This window comes from Macrotis lagotis, chromosome 2, assembly GCF_037893015.1.
Source record: "Macrotis lagotis isolate mMagLag1 chromosome 2, bilby.v1.9.chrom.fasta, whole genome shotgun sequence".
Classification (NCBI taxonomy): Eukaryota; Metazoa; Chordata; class Mammalia; order Peramelemorphia; family Peramelidae; genus Macrotis; species Macrotis lagotis.
In genome coordinates, this window is record NC_133659.1 from 22006099 (window position 1) to 22020270 (window position 14172).

At 38.9% G+C, this 14172-nt stretch overlaps 1 protein-coding gene across 3 annotated transcripts in view; it reads right to left on the reverse strand.

The window, feature by feature from the left end:
• Positions 1–14172, reverse strand: part of PRKAA2 (protein kinase AMP-activated catalytic subunit alpha 2) — a 75768-nt gene that overhangs the window by 17355 nt on the left and 44241 nt on the right. For all 3 annotated transcript variants that reach the window (XM_074221340.1, XM_074221341.1, XM_074221342.1), the window contains exons 5-6: positions 8028–8115; positions 4932–5156 (exon numbers count right to left, since the gene is read on the reverse strand). In XM_074221340.1, coding sequence (XP_074077441.1) covers positions 4932–5156; positions 8028–8115 — 313 coding nt within the window. The remainder of the gene's footprint in view (positions 1–4931; positions 5157–8027; positions 8116–14172) is intronic.

Sequence of the window (14172 nt, forward strand, 5' to 3'; positions counted from 1 at the left end):
ATCCCTCATTCCTCCTTATAACAAATGACTCCTTATCCTGTCCTACAGTCAGTTAAGTGGTACAGTAGATAGAGTACCAGGCCTGAAGTTAGGAAGACTCATTTTCCTAAGTTCAGTTCTAGCCTCAGACACGTACTAGCTATGTGATCCTGGGCAAGTCACTCAACCTTGTCTGCTTCAGTTTCCTCTTCTATAAGATTAACTGGAGAAGAAAATGACAAACTGCTCCAGTATCAACAAAAAACAAAAAACAACCACAAATAGGGCCACAGAGTCAGACACAACTGAAAAATGACTGAATTGAATCTCTGCCTACCACAATTATCCTACATTTCATCCTTTCCTTAAAACTCCAGTGCTTACTGCCATCCCTACACTCAGACACACACACACACACACACACACACAGTCTTATACTTGCCTCATCAATTCCACTTCTTTCACCATCATCTACTACCTCTATTTTCTCTCCTGCTTCCTTCCTGTCCCTGAACCCAGTCCTTCTTTCCTCTCCAGGATCCTGCTCCAAAAAAGCATCACTTGCCTCTCATGCACGTTCAATCTCTTCTACTCCAGAAGGTTCTTTCTTCCCTTATGTCTCTGCACTTTCTCAAGTCTACCCTGAGAATGCTGCTCTCTACATTCCCCCATACTAGCTAGGTATCAGATGACCTCTCTCAGGTCTATCCTAGCCAAGCTTCTTGAAGAAGCCACCTGTACCAGACATCTTCACTTTCTTATCACCTATCCTTATCAGCAACCCTTAACATGTTATCTTTTCTCCAAAATTTGCTTTGACTTATTTTTTATTCCTTCCCAATCAGATGTCTACCCATTCATTCATATGCCACCACATACTCAACATCTTCTCTCAAATGTCACCAATAATGCCTCTTATTAATCTCAAACCTCAGGTCTTCTCTTCAGTCATTTCCTTGGTCTTGACTCTCCTGATAAAATTTCAAGTCCATGAGGGCTGTGCAGTGGAGAGAATACTGAAATTGGAATCAAGATTTGGGTTCAAAATCCTGTCTCTGACACTGTAAAAGCTGATGAACTCACTTGTCCTCTCTGGGTTAGCCTCAGTTTTTCATCAGTCTCAGAGACTGGAAGGTCCCTTCTGACCCAAGATGGGTGATCCTTTTGGACTTTCTCCTCCATTGCTTTCTGAAACATCACACTGTTGGTTTCTCCTAATTCTCTAGTCAATTCTTATGCCTCTATTAATGCCTCTTTTTTCCTCCTCCAAAACAATCCTCAGGGTCATGACTTTTGTTCTCACATTCTGTGACTGCCATTTAATTTCTGGATACTTCCTCCTTGCTATTTTTTGTTTTGTTTTCAATCTAAACCTCAATCTGCCCCTCTGCCCCTCCCCCCCACTCCCCCATCCCCCACCCCAGGCTTATGTCAAGGGCCAACCCAAACAAGTCTCTCTTGTCTATGATCACCCTTCAAACCTGACAAGTTGATGAGAATAAAAAATGTAGGTTTTTTAAAGTACCAAGATTATAGGGGAGAACCTAAGATAAGCTTGGCTATTATGATGACTCTTAGGAAATCCTATTCATGGAAAAGTAACACAAAATCAGTGGGTTTCCTATACACTATTTAACAACCATCATGAAAAAATGGCTTTCTTGTATTAACACTGCCCTGATTTTGATATAAAATGAGAAATCCAGTCTAGAAGGTTATATAAAACCACCTCACAAAGCTGAAAAATCCCTACTCCTGCACCATAGGCACTTTATAAACCTCAATCTAGGTCATGATGTTGTTCAGTCATTTAGTCATGTCTGACTCTCCATGACCCCATTTGAGGTATTCTTGGCAAAGACCTGGATTGGTTTACCATTTCCTTCTCCAGTTCATTTCACAGATGAGGAAAATGAGGCAAGCAGGATGAAGTGACTTCTCTAGTGTCACCCAGCTAATAAGTGTCTGAGACCAATTTGAATCATGAAGATGAATCTTTCTGACTCTAGACCCAGTTCTCTATCCATTGAAGCACCAAACTAGGCCAAATAAATTAATAAAAGACAAAAAATGAAGGGAAAGGGCTTGCTAAATCAAGTTTCTCCACAAAAATTTTAATATATATATATATATATTCCTTTGAAATCTAAAACTACAACATTTAAAATATCAAAGTCAATTGAGATTCCAAAATTAACAAAAATATGAAAATAACTCAAATTCTTCACACTGAGTTACTTTACAAAGTTAATACTATTGAATGAACTATGTCTTACTTTTAGTCCATCTATTATACTATATTTCATATTCTTTCCCTTCATCCTTCTCCCTTCCCTAAGGATAAATTTTTTCATCAATTTAGAATTTTACACAAGTTAATGAATTATAATTTTAACATTGCTGTTTGAAAAAAAGACTCTTCTTGCTTAAAGGTGTCTCAATTTGTACAACAGTTGATGGAGATGGAAGAGCTTCACAAAGTCAACCCCTTCCTCTGCACTTGTACTTTCAAAAGGTCCTTTCTGGTGTGTTCGTTTCCAGAATTAATTCCTACAAGATGAACTATTTTGAGTTTTTTCCTGTCTTTAAATCCTGAACCTGGTGGGTAGGGGAGGAAAGACTACAGTGACAAGCTCCAGAGGAAGGTGGAGGCGAGGGCAGCTGGGCCTAGCCCAAGTCCTTCTCTTGGCCCTGCGAGCTACTCAAACTTTCATCCTGTGGCTCTCTTCCCTTTTGCTGCTAAGTGTTTAAAAAGATTCATCTCCAGAGAGACTTTCCCCTTCTCAGTACTCATTGCTGGCTGACCACCTCTACAGGCCTCAGCTGGGACCTTCTGAAAATGGTGAGGGCAGAAGCCGACAGGGGCCAGCTCCAAAGAGCCTTCAGCACAGGCTGGTCCTGAAGAGAACTCTACAGTGGCTGTGATGAGGCATCTTTAGCCTTTTAAGTTTTTTTTTAACAAGACAATGTAGTTAAGTGACTTGTCCACAATCACACAGCTAGGTAATTATTAAGTGTCTGAGGCCAGATTTGAATTCAGGTCCTCCTGACTCCAGGCCCAGTGCTCTATCCACTGTGCCACTAGCTGCCCCAATCTTTAGCCTTTTAAGGAAGACAACCAGGGATCAACCAGGAACTGCTTACTGAGCTGGGGCCTTCTGCTTGGGGAGAGTCCAAATCATCAGGTTTCCCTCACATTGAGCCATGATTTGCTTCAATCAGCTCCCCCACATTCACTGTTCCTGCTTTTGTCCAGAGGATGGGAGCAGACACAGCATATGCCTCTTTTCCATCACATCCCTGACAGAAGAGATCCTGCCCCTACAAAAGCTGCTCTTCCACAAGCCCAACAAACATTTTCCCCTTGAACTGGTCCATGTCAGGCATCATCTCAAATGCCCTTTCCTGGACTGATTTCCATTCATTGATGCTTTTCCTCAATTGTGACCCTGATGGCTGAACACAGCATTTCAGATGGAGTCTAACCAATGGGAAAAGGGCAGGGAGAGAGGGAAAGAGAAAATGAGAGAAACACAGAGATAGAGACAATGACAAAGAGAAAAGGAGAGAGAGTCATGCAGAGACACAGAGACAGAAAGAAAAAGAGACAGAGAAAGACAGAATAAGACAGAGAAAAGAGGAGAGAAACTGACAGAAAGAGAGAGAGAGGAGGAGGAGGGGGAGGAAGAGTAGGGCTGAAGTGGCAGAAAGCCAGAGAGAGACCACTCAGCAGGTGTAGACATGTGGGGGAGTATTTTTGCCCAAGGCTTTGTCTTTGGCCTATTTCTTACTTTACAAAGTCTCCCTTACAAACCTGCCCCACTTCCACCATTTCAATAATTACCTCTATTCCCAGTGTTCCCCACTATTTCTTCTTGTCACTAATATGCAGCTGCTTTTTCATAACTACGTGGCTTCATGGATTTATGACTAGATTTTAAGTTTAAGGCCTAAGGATATTTTTTCCTCCTTTCCCAGAGTCAGGAGGATCCAAGTTCAAATGCAGCCTCAGACATGTACTAGCTGTGTGACCCTGGGCAAGTCACTTCATTCAGTTCCTCAGTTTCTCCAGCTGTTAAGTGAGAAAAACACAGCACCTCTTTCCTAAGGCTACTGTGAGGATTCCATGAGCTTGTACTTGTACAGACCCGGCCCCTCATGGGCTCGCTCTGCTTGGTCCCTCTCTTCCTGCCCTGTCCCTGAAGCTGGAGCTCCCCATCCCAACCCCCAACCCACCCCACCCCTCCATGAGAGTGATCCTCCTAGACTTCTCCTAATCCTCTATATCCCTTTTGCTGAATTTCTCCTTTGTTCCCATCACATTACACCTTGGATCTCCTGTAAGTGTTTGTCAGGACCTTCCCTCATCAGCTCGTAATCTCCCAGAGTCCAGTCAGTGGGTATTACTAGACCCCGAAGCCCAGGGTTCAGAGAAGGGGCTCTGCTGTGCCTCATTTCTGTGTATCTAGTGCCTGGCAGACAGCAGGTGCCTAATCAATGTTTATGCAGCCGAGTTCACATCTTAAGGCAGGCTGCTTGTCAATACAATCCACCAATACCACGACTTCCCCTCCCTCAGCCCATGGGTCAGGTATTCGAGGTTGGTCAACTCTGGTCCGACATCCGAACCATCTGTTTGCAAGCCAACCACGCTGAAATGTTGGGCAAGGACCAGGGGCCTCCGAGAGCCCCAACACAATGAGCCACCCGATTGGGGGGCACTATAAAAAGCTCATTCCCTGGGGGCTGCCCTTTCCCAGCAAGTCCCCCAGCAGCTGTTGAGAGGGCTTCGACCCAGCAGATGTCCTTGTGTGATCATTTCTTTCAATGAACTAAAATATGAAAACTTAAGGCCATCCATCCACCTTGTTGAGATGACAGTAACAAGAAACAAAATTCTCTTAAGGATGGCAACTAAATTGAAAGGGGGCCCCATAAACACCCACAATTACCTGATGTCCTTGATGGTTGCTCGTTTCAGGGGATCCACTTGCAACATATGCATGAGGAGAGTAGCAATAGACCGATTTAGATGCTCAGGGATGTAAAAAACACCTCCCCGAATTTTCTTAAATAATGTTGGAACGTGCTCATCATCAAAGGGCAATGTCCCACAGAGGAGGGCGTACAGAATCACACCACAGCTCCAAATGTCAACCTCAGGTCCTGCATACAGCCTAGAAGAGAGATGAGGGAGGGGGACACTGAGAATGGCATGACCAACGGGTTCTGCTCATAGACAACATGGAACTGCTTGGCTTTGACAAACACAAAACAACCACCACACAATTGCATTGTCCATTCCAACATTCTTAATTCCTTAGCCACCATTCTCCTTGTCAACATTTTTTCCCACCAGGTAGAGTTCAACTAATCTTATCACAGACACACTGAAATATAAAGACTGGTGTAATAAAATAATTTCCAAGCCATGGCTTGTTTCAAAGAAAGTTCAAATTCCTGTAGGTGAAAGTACCAAAGTCCTTTGGGGCTCATTGTTACAGTTTTTGACAGTCAGGAGACAAAGACAACACCATTCTCAAAATACTCAAATTCACTTGCCTCTCTTGTCTTATTCAACAATAAAATGGCTATGACTCCCCAAAGGGGAGCGAATGCTGCATACCCTTTGACTCAGTCATAATACAAAGAAGCCTATGACCAAAGAGATCAAGAGATCAAGAGAAGAGAAAAATGACACAGTTATCTGTCCATAATTTGACAGTCACTCTTGTTTATGGTGGCAAAGGAAAGGGGTAACCACAAGTTGAGAGATGATTGAACAAATTATGCCAAATGGATGTAATAGATGCCATTGTTTTGTAAGAGATAGTGAAAGGAATAGTTTCAGAGATACTCGGAAGAGTCATATGAATTGATGCAAGCAGGAAGTGACCTCAAGAGCAGTTCCAGGGGAACAAAATGCACAATAACATTTTGTAAAGACAACTAGCTTTGAAAGGTTTAAGAACTCTGATCCACACAATGACCAAGCATAACTGCCAGAATTGGATGATAAAGCATTCTGCCTCCCTATAAGCTAGCAAAGAAGATATAGACTAAGGCAGACTACTGGATGTGGCTAATGTGGGAATTTGTCTTGCTTGACTACCCATATTTGTTACTAGGAGTTCTTTTTGAAATTTTTTCCCTTGGGAAGAATGGGAGGAAGAAAAAATAAATTTTGATTAAAATAAATATAATTTTAAAAAATTTTACTCCTTTTTATTCTCATGGATTCTCTCTCACACATACACATACACATACACATACACACAGAAAAAAAACAGAGCAATGTTGCCTTGAATAGCAGTGACACACACAGTTCTCTGATAATTTTACTATGTACCAACAATTCCAAGAAATAACTGTTAAAACTGCAACAATTTAGAATATGTTTTGCCTTCTTGTCCAAGCTACCAAACTTAATATAACTGTACCAGTGGGTAGCTACTATTTTCTTTGCTCAAATTATTTCTTTCCACTTTCAATAGAACTCTGCTTTTTGCTTGGAGAGAGCCTTGCTTGAACAATTAAAAACCACATCAATGCTAATACAGACTACAAATCAATGCCACAAAGAAGTTTGGTAAGTGGCAGGATTGCTTTGAAAATGAAAGGTGGCATTTGTTCTAGTCTTTCACAGGGCAGCCAGCTGGGTGCAGCAGCAGTCTTTTACAACCCTCAGTTCTACTGAGTGGGTCAAATGCTCATCTTAGTGGTAAAAATCAGTATTTAAAAAAAGGTAAAAGAGATTGTTTAAGCACATACATTTCATCATAACACACCAGCCCCCACTTTGAAGAATAACTCTTGAAAAAGTTGCAAAACAAATTGGGAGAGATGAATTTAAGCTCAACCCTGGTGACTTCACACCATATTTTCAAAAACAACCTAAACATAAAGGGTCACACATAATGAAAGAATTAGATGAGAAGAGTTTTCTTTTTGGACAATAAGAGCCGCCATGCTGTCCACTGACCTGCCAATGCCTGGCACATATAGGCTCTTAATAAAATATCAATTGATCGATTAAATAAGCAGGGAGACCAGATTTTTTTATCTAAAAAATTTTTCACTAAAAAAACATCTTCTACTCTGTGCTTTTTCCTCTGATCGATCACCATTTCTCAAGGCCTTCCTCTTTGCCATATACTGCTGAGCAATGAGGACAACAAATGAAAATGTCAAACCAGGGAATCCTCAAAGAGCCTATGTTTTTCTTTTTTCTTTCTTTCTTTTTTTATTTTTAAAGACTAGCTGTCCCATCTTGCTCCAGTTGGAAGGGGAAGGGCTCTTCATGCTCAGGAGCTCTGATCATCTGAGGCAACCTGGAAAGTCCCAGATCCTGAGGGCTCCCCATATCCATGGTAACATTGCTGCCGATCTCTGGGTCCACCGCAGCTAAGAATGTCCAAGCTCAAGAGTTGGGCCACCCTCAGCCTGCCCAGCAGCTGGGATCAATTAATATCTGGTCTAACAAAGCTAATTCAAAATAAATATAGTGGAGATAGAAGGTAGTCTGGAGGGAAAGGAAGAGACTTGACCCATAAAAAGCTTGCTCTTCTTGCACTTTGCAGAAAATAGAGTTTATGATAAACTCTAAAGAGAGCCTAGAGCTATGAAAACTGTGTAGTGTCTCTTATTTGTTCTCTTTCAAAAAAAATGCATAACTCCACAGTGAATGCTCAGGGAGCTTCCTCTCCTGAAAATAAGTTATTCTAAATGGATATAGGGAAATGATGAGCAAAAAATGAAATGCCACTCACAGATCACATCATCTCAGAAAGGACTTCAGATAACTTGGGGTGCGACTTCTTTCTAATAAGAAATCCCTTCACCACAATTTTGAGTTCATTGTTCACTCATTTTCCAGTGGTAAACCCTAAGGCAACCAGGCCACCCTTATCAGTGTTTGGTATTGGAGCCCAATCTGTCCATTCAGAAAGTCCTCTACACCACTCTGTGTGGAATCACTCAGTTATGTGCCAAGATCTCTCGAAGAGAGAATCTTTGGAAAACAAAACCTTGACTGATGCGTTCATTACCTGCCTGAGATGACTTCAGGGGCTGCATAATTTGGAGACCCACAGCTTGTTCTCAGAAATTCACCATCTGACATCATATTTGATAAACCTGAAAACAAAAATATGGTTTACCTAGTGCTAAATAATTTTCATGTTTAAAAACCATCAATAGCAGTTTTAGATTTGTTAGGAATATATTGCCTTTTTATGTGTCATTCATCCTATTTAAAAAAATATTATAAGGAACCATGTTTAAAATAAATGATTATGGGCATTTTTAAACCAGAAGACATGGAGGTTAAAAAAAACATCAAAAATCTCATCAAAAGACAAATGAAATGTCAAAGCTTTTGGAGTTTTGAAAATGTTGGTTCATGTTTCACAATGAAGTAATTTCAAATAAATTATTTACCAAAATATCATGTGTTTCAGTTATAATTTAAGTGAACCCAAAAGTCTTGACTTTTTGGCATTTAAAGGAGAAAAATGCAATCTACTGACTAAATAACAAAACAAAAATCCTTTTCAAAGTCCCTGGCTCTGCTTCTAGAAAAGTCACTTCCTATCTCTGGACCTCAGTTTCAACATTTGTGAAAAAAAGGATGTTAGACTTGATATCTAAGGCCTCTCCCATTTCCAATGTATTATGTTTAATTAAAGTTTTATCGATATGTTTTGCTTTTAACATTACAAATAAGTATGGATTACCCCCAGTCCTTGAAAGGTCTCTTATAACAGGGTAAAATAATTAAGTAAAACAAGCAATAAAGGGACCTCAATTTAAAGTACTATGATATCCTCCCCACTCTTAATTAAAAAAAATTATAACTACAATCTATTTTCTCACTCTCCTACCTCATATCCCATTGGGAAAAAAAGAAAAAAGGAAATTCTTTGTAATAAATATGAAAAGTCAAGCAAAATAAATTCTCTCATTAGCTGTATATAAAAACATTTGTCTCAATTCTGCCTTCTACATTCTATCACCTCTTTGAAAGGAGATGGGGAGACTAGGTTAGAGCACTGGTCCTGTATTCAGGAGTACCTGAGTTCAAAGCTAGCCTCAGACACTTAATAATTACCTAGCTGTGTGGCCTTGGGCAAGCCACTTAACCCTATTTGCCTTGTTAAAAAAAAAGAAAGGAGATGGGTGGTCCCTTTGTCCCTTGGGATCATGGAGTCATTGTACTACTCATAGTTCTTCTAGCTTCAAATTTACTTATCTTTATAAAGTTTTTTCCCTGGACAGACATTATTTACTTGAATGTCCTCATTTGATTGTTCTCATCAATTTCTAAAAGTCCTAGGAATCTGGCTTTGCTTACTTCCTTCTGCATCAGTTCAGAAAAACCTTTTCATATCTCTGAAATATCTATTTCCCTATTTCTTATAGCCCAATAGTCTTTGTCCATAGTCACATACCTAAAATTATTCAACCATTCTGCAGTTCATGGTCATTCATCCCTTTAGTTTTCCATTTTTTTAACCCCAAAAAATCTTTAACTAGGTGATAGAGTGGATATAATGCAGGATCTGAAGTCAGAAAGAACTGAGTTCAAATCTGAACTTACTATGAGACTCTAAGCAAGTCATAACCTCTATCTATCTCACTTTCCACAACTGTAAAATGGGAATAACAGAAGCATCTACTTCCATAGTTATTTTGTTGAATACATGAGGTGATTTGTAAATCACCTAGTCCAATGCCTAGCACTAATTTATTTATGACATATTTAGACCTTTTATATTTAAGCCACATAGTCATGTGGAACTTACTTAGGTATAAAGTGTGAGATGCTGGTCTAAATCTTATTTCTTCCATGTTTCCCAGCAGTTTTTATCATACAGTAAATCTTTATCTCAGAAGTTGGACTTTTTGAGTTTCTCACATAATAAGGGATGTAGACCATTTTGTACTTGTCATCTACCAAAACTATTTCAATGACTGACCTGTCTATTTTTTATCCAGTACCAAAGTGTCCTGAGTCTATTGTGAGATCTAACACTGAAAAGTCCCCTTCCTCCCACCTCTTTTCACTATTTCCTTAAGATTCTAGATCTTTTCTGCCTCCATTTGACATTATTTTTTTTTAGTTTCTAAAATAAGCCTTTGGTAGTTTGATTGTCATGGCATTGAATAAATACATTAATTTTGTTAGTATTGCTGTTTTTATTCTGTTGACTCATCAACAAGTATTTTTTTATGTCAGCCTATTTCTATTTTTTGCAAATAGTGGGTTTTAGCTGAATTTAGACAGCTTTAAAGGTGTATTTTGAGAGACACATGAAAATGCTGATGATTTGTATACTGTAAATTTACTAAAGTTCATAATTGTTCCATTTTTTCAATTGATTCCATAGAATTCCTTAACTATATCATCTCAGCATCTGAAAAAAGTGATCATTTTCCTTCTCCTCTACCTTTGTTTTTTTACTCATTTTTTTCCTTGTCTTATCACAATACCCAGCACTACATCAAATAGAAGTGATTATCATGGACATCCTTCAGTGATCTCTGATTTTATTGGAAAGAAATATAGTTTATTTATTATAATGGTCATTCTTAGTTTTAGATATATACTACTTATAATTTTAAGGAAAGAATCATTTATTCCTAGGTTTCCTAGTGTTTTTAACAGAGATGATATTCTATTTTGTCAACAGATTTTTCTACATCTATTGATATAACCATATTATTTTTTGTTCATTTTGATTAAGTTTATAATTTTCCAAATATTAAACCAACCCTGAATTCCCAGTATAAATATAATATGTTCATAGTGTATAATCTTTGATATATGTTGCTTTTTCCCTCTTTGCTAATATTTAAATACTTATAGTAATACATTCATTAAGGATGCCAGTAAACAGTTTTTTTCTGCTTTAATTCTCCCTGGTTTTTGAATCAGGGAGTCAGTGCTTAAGAAGGAACTCTTTAGGATCTCCTCTTTTTTTTCTTTTTAGGTTTTTGCAAGGCAAATGGGGTTAAGTGGCTTGCCCAAGGCTACACAGCTAGGTAATTATTAAGTGTCTGAGGCCACCTTTGAACTCAGGTACTCCTGACTCCAGGGCCGGTGCTCTATCCACTGCACCACCTAGCCACCCCCCCCTTTTTTTTTAGTTTTTTCAAGGCAATGGGGTTAAGTGGCTTGCCCAAGGCCACACGGCTAGGTAATTATTAAATGTCTGAGGTCGGATTTGAACCCAGGTACTTGGATCAATTCTTTTGATAATTTTTGCAAACAGTAATAAATAATGGATCTGTTCTTTGAATGTTTGTTAGACTTCACTTGTGAATTTATCTGGTTCTATAGTTTTTCCATTTGGAGGTTCATTTATGACTTCATTAATTTGTAACTATGGGGGGTGAGGCAAGGATGAGAAGAGAAAGCCATCTCAGGAGCTCTCCCCAAATCACTCCAAATACCTTTAAATAAAGACTCTAACCAAATTCTAGATTGGCAGAATCCACAAAAAGACTGAATGAAATAATTTTTAAGCCCAAAACAACTTGGATCTGAGAGACAGTCCACAGTGGTTAGATCCATGGGGCTAGAAAGGGCCACAGTGCAGCCCAAGTGATCCAGAGCAAACTGGTTCCAGCCATCCAGGAACAACCAGTCATGGAAGTAGTGATGATTTCCATATCTCTCAAGCCAGGGATTGTCAAGGACCACTGGGAAGCTCAACAGGAAAACTCTGCCACATCAGAGTGAGAGGGGAGCCAGGCCAGCACAGGTCTCAATGCAGACCCAACCCAGGAACCAGGAGCAGAAGACCTGGGGAATCACCCAGCAGGGAGCTAATTGGCAGCTGCTTCAAGAGCCCTAAGCCCAGGGACAATAAGGGGGTTGGGGGAGACTGAAGAGGTCTCTCTGCTATCCCTGAGGCAATACTTTATTGCTTCAATCATACTCAGATCCAGGTTGCAGTCTGGGTTACTAGTCTCAGGAAAAGGAACTTTATTGCTATAGTGGGGCATGGACCCTCCACACAGTTCCAGGGCAGAGGGGAGAGCTTGTGATCATCCACAGACCAGAGCACAGACCAGAAAAGCAGTCAGAGCCTCTCATAAGACCTTTGAGGAATTGAGGTCCCTAGGGGATGTCCCTGAAAACTGATGCAAAAACCCTCAAAAGCTTGAGACAGTGCAACTTCCACCTTGGAAACAGAATCCAGCCTTATCAAAGAGTTAAAATCAAGTCATAGGCTGGGGAAATGAGCAAATAACAGAAGGAAAAAAACGATCAGAGACAATTACTTTGTTCCTATGGGGGATCAAAATACACACTCAGAAGACAACAAAGTTAGAGCTTCTATATCCTCCAAGAAAAATATGAATTGGTCTCAGACTACGGACTTTGAAAATCAAGTAAGGGAGGTAGAGGAAAAATTGGGAAGAGCGTTGATTGTATCTAAAATTCTAAACCATGAAAACCAAGTCAGCAGCTTGGTGAATGAATTACAACAAAGTACTGAAGAAAATAACATCTTCAAAACAAATTTGGGTAAAATGGAAAAAGTAGTCCAAAAGGTCAATGAGGAAAAGAAAGCCTTATAAAGCAAAATTGGCCAGATGGAAAAGGAGATAAAAAAGCTCTCTGAAGAAAACAATTCCTTCAAATGTAGACTAGAGTTCAGGGAAGCTGATGATTTTGTGAGAAATCAATAAACAATAAAACAAAACCAAAAGAATAAAAAAACTAGAAGAAAATGTGAAATAATTCACTGGAAAAACAACTAACCTGGAAAACAGATGCAGGAGAGATAATTTTAAAATTATTGGACTACTTAAAAACCTTGACCAAAAAAAAAAGTCTAGACTTCATTTTTCAAGAAATAATCCAGGAAAATTACCCTGTTATCTTAGAAGCAGAGAGAAAAATAGAAATTGAAAGAATTCACCAATCACCTCCTGAAAGACAGCTCAAAATGAAAACTGCCAGGAATATTATAGTCAAATTTCAGAACTACGAATTCAAAGAGAAAATATTATAGGCAGTCAGTCAGGATTACACAAGATTTAGAGATTTAAGAGCTTCTACACTAAGGGCTTGTAGAGTTTGAAATATGATATTCCTGAGGCAAAAGAACTTGGATTACAACCAAGAATCAATTACCCAACAAAACTTAACACACTCTGATCAGGGGAAAGATGAAATATTGAACTTTTTTGAACTTTCCTGATGAAATGACCAAGTACAGGATTCAGGTGAAACACATAGAGGGTGGATGGGAAGGGCAAATAATGAGGGATTTAATGATGTTGAATTACTTGTATTCCTGAATGGAAAGATAATATTGATAACTCATATGAACTTTTTTAATTATTAGGACAATTAGAAGGATCATATATATATAGACAAGGCACAGGAGGAAGTTGAATTTGAAGATATAATATATTAATAAAATGGAATGGATGGGTGAGAAAGGAATGTACTAGGGAAGGAGAGGAAGAATGGGATAAATTATTTCAAATAAAAGAGGTGAGAAAGGAAATAACATATGCAGTCAATTGAACATAGAACTCTTTCTTTACCCTAGAGGAAAATGGGGGGGGGGGGATGGGAGAAAGGGGACAGGAGAGGGAAAGCATGGTTAGGTGATTGAAGAGAGGGAATACTGTGAGAGAGAGACAGTAGTCACATACAATACACTATGAGGAGGAACAGGGTGAAAAGATAGAGGGAAGAGAATAAATAGGATGGAGGGGAATAGGATAGAGAGAAATGCAGCTAGAAGTAATTTAAAGTGGGGAAAATAATACTGAAGCAATTTCTCCAATAGACTTATGATAAAGAATACCATCCACCCCAAAGAAAAAGCTGATGGTGTCTGAATATAAACTAAAGTACACTCTTTTCTTTTCCCCCATTTTACTTTTCTTGAGGATTCTCTTTCTTTTTTGGGGAGGGGTTATGTTTACTTTTACAACAGGACTATTATAGTAATATGTTTCATGTCTACACATTTTTAGCCTAAACCAAGTAACTGGTCTGGTCAGAAGGGAAAGAATTTGAAACTCAAGGTTTTAGAAGTAAATGTTGAAACTTACTTTTGCATGTAGCTGGGGTAAAAAAATGTAAAAATAAAATAATAAAAAAAATTGTATCTATGAAAATAAGTTATTTAAATTCTCTATTTTATGTTTTGTTAATGTAGGTAT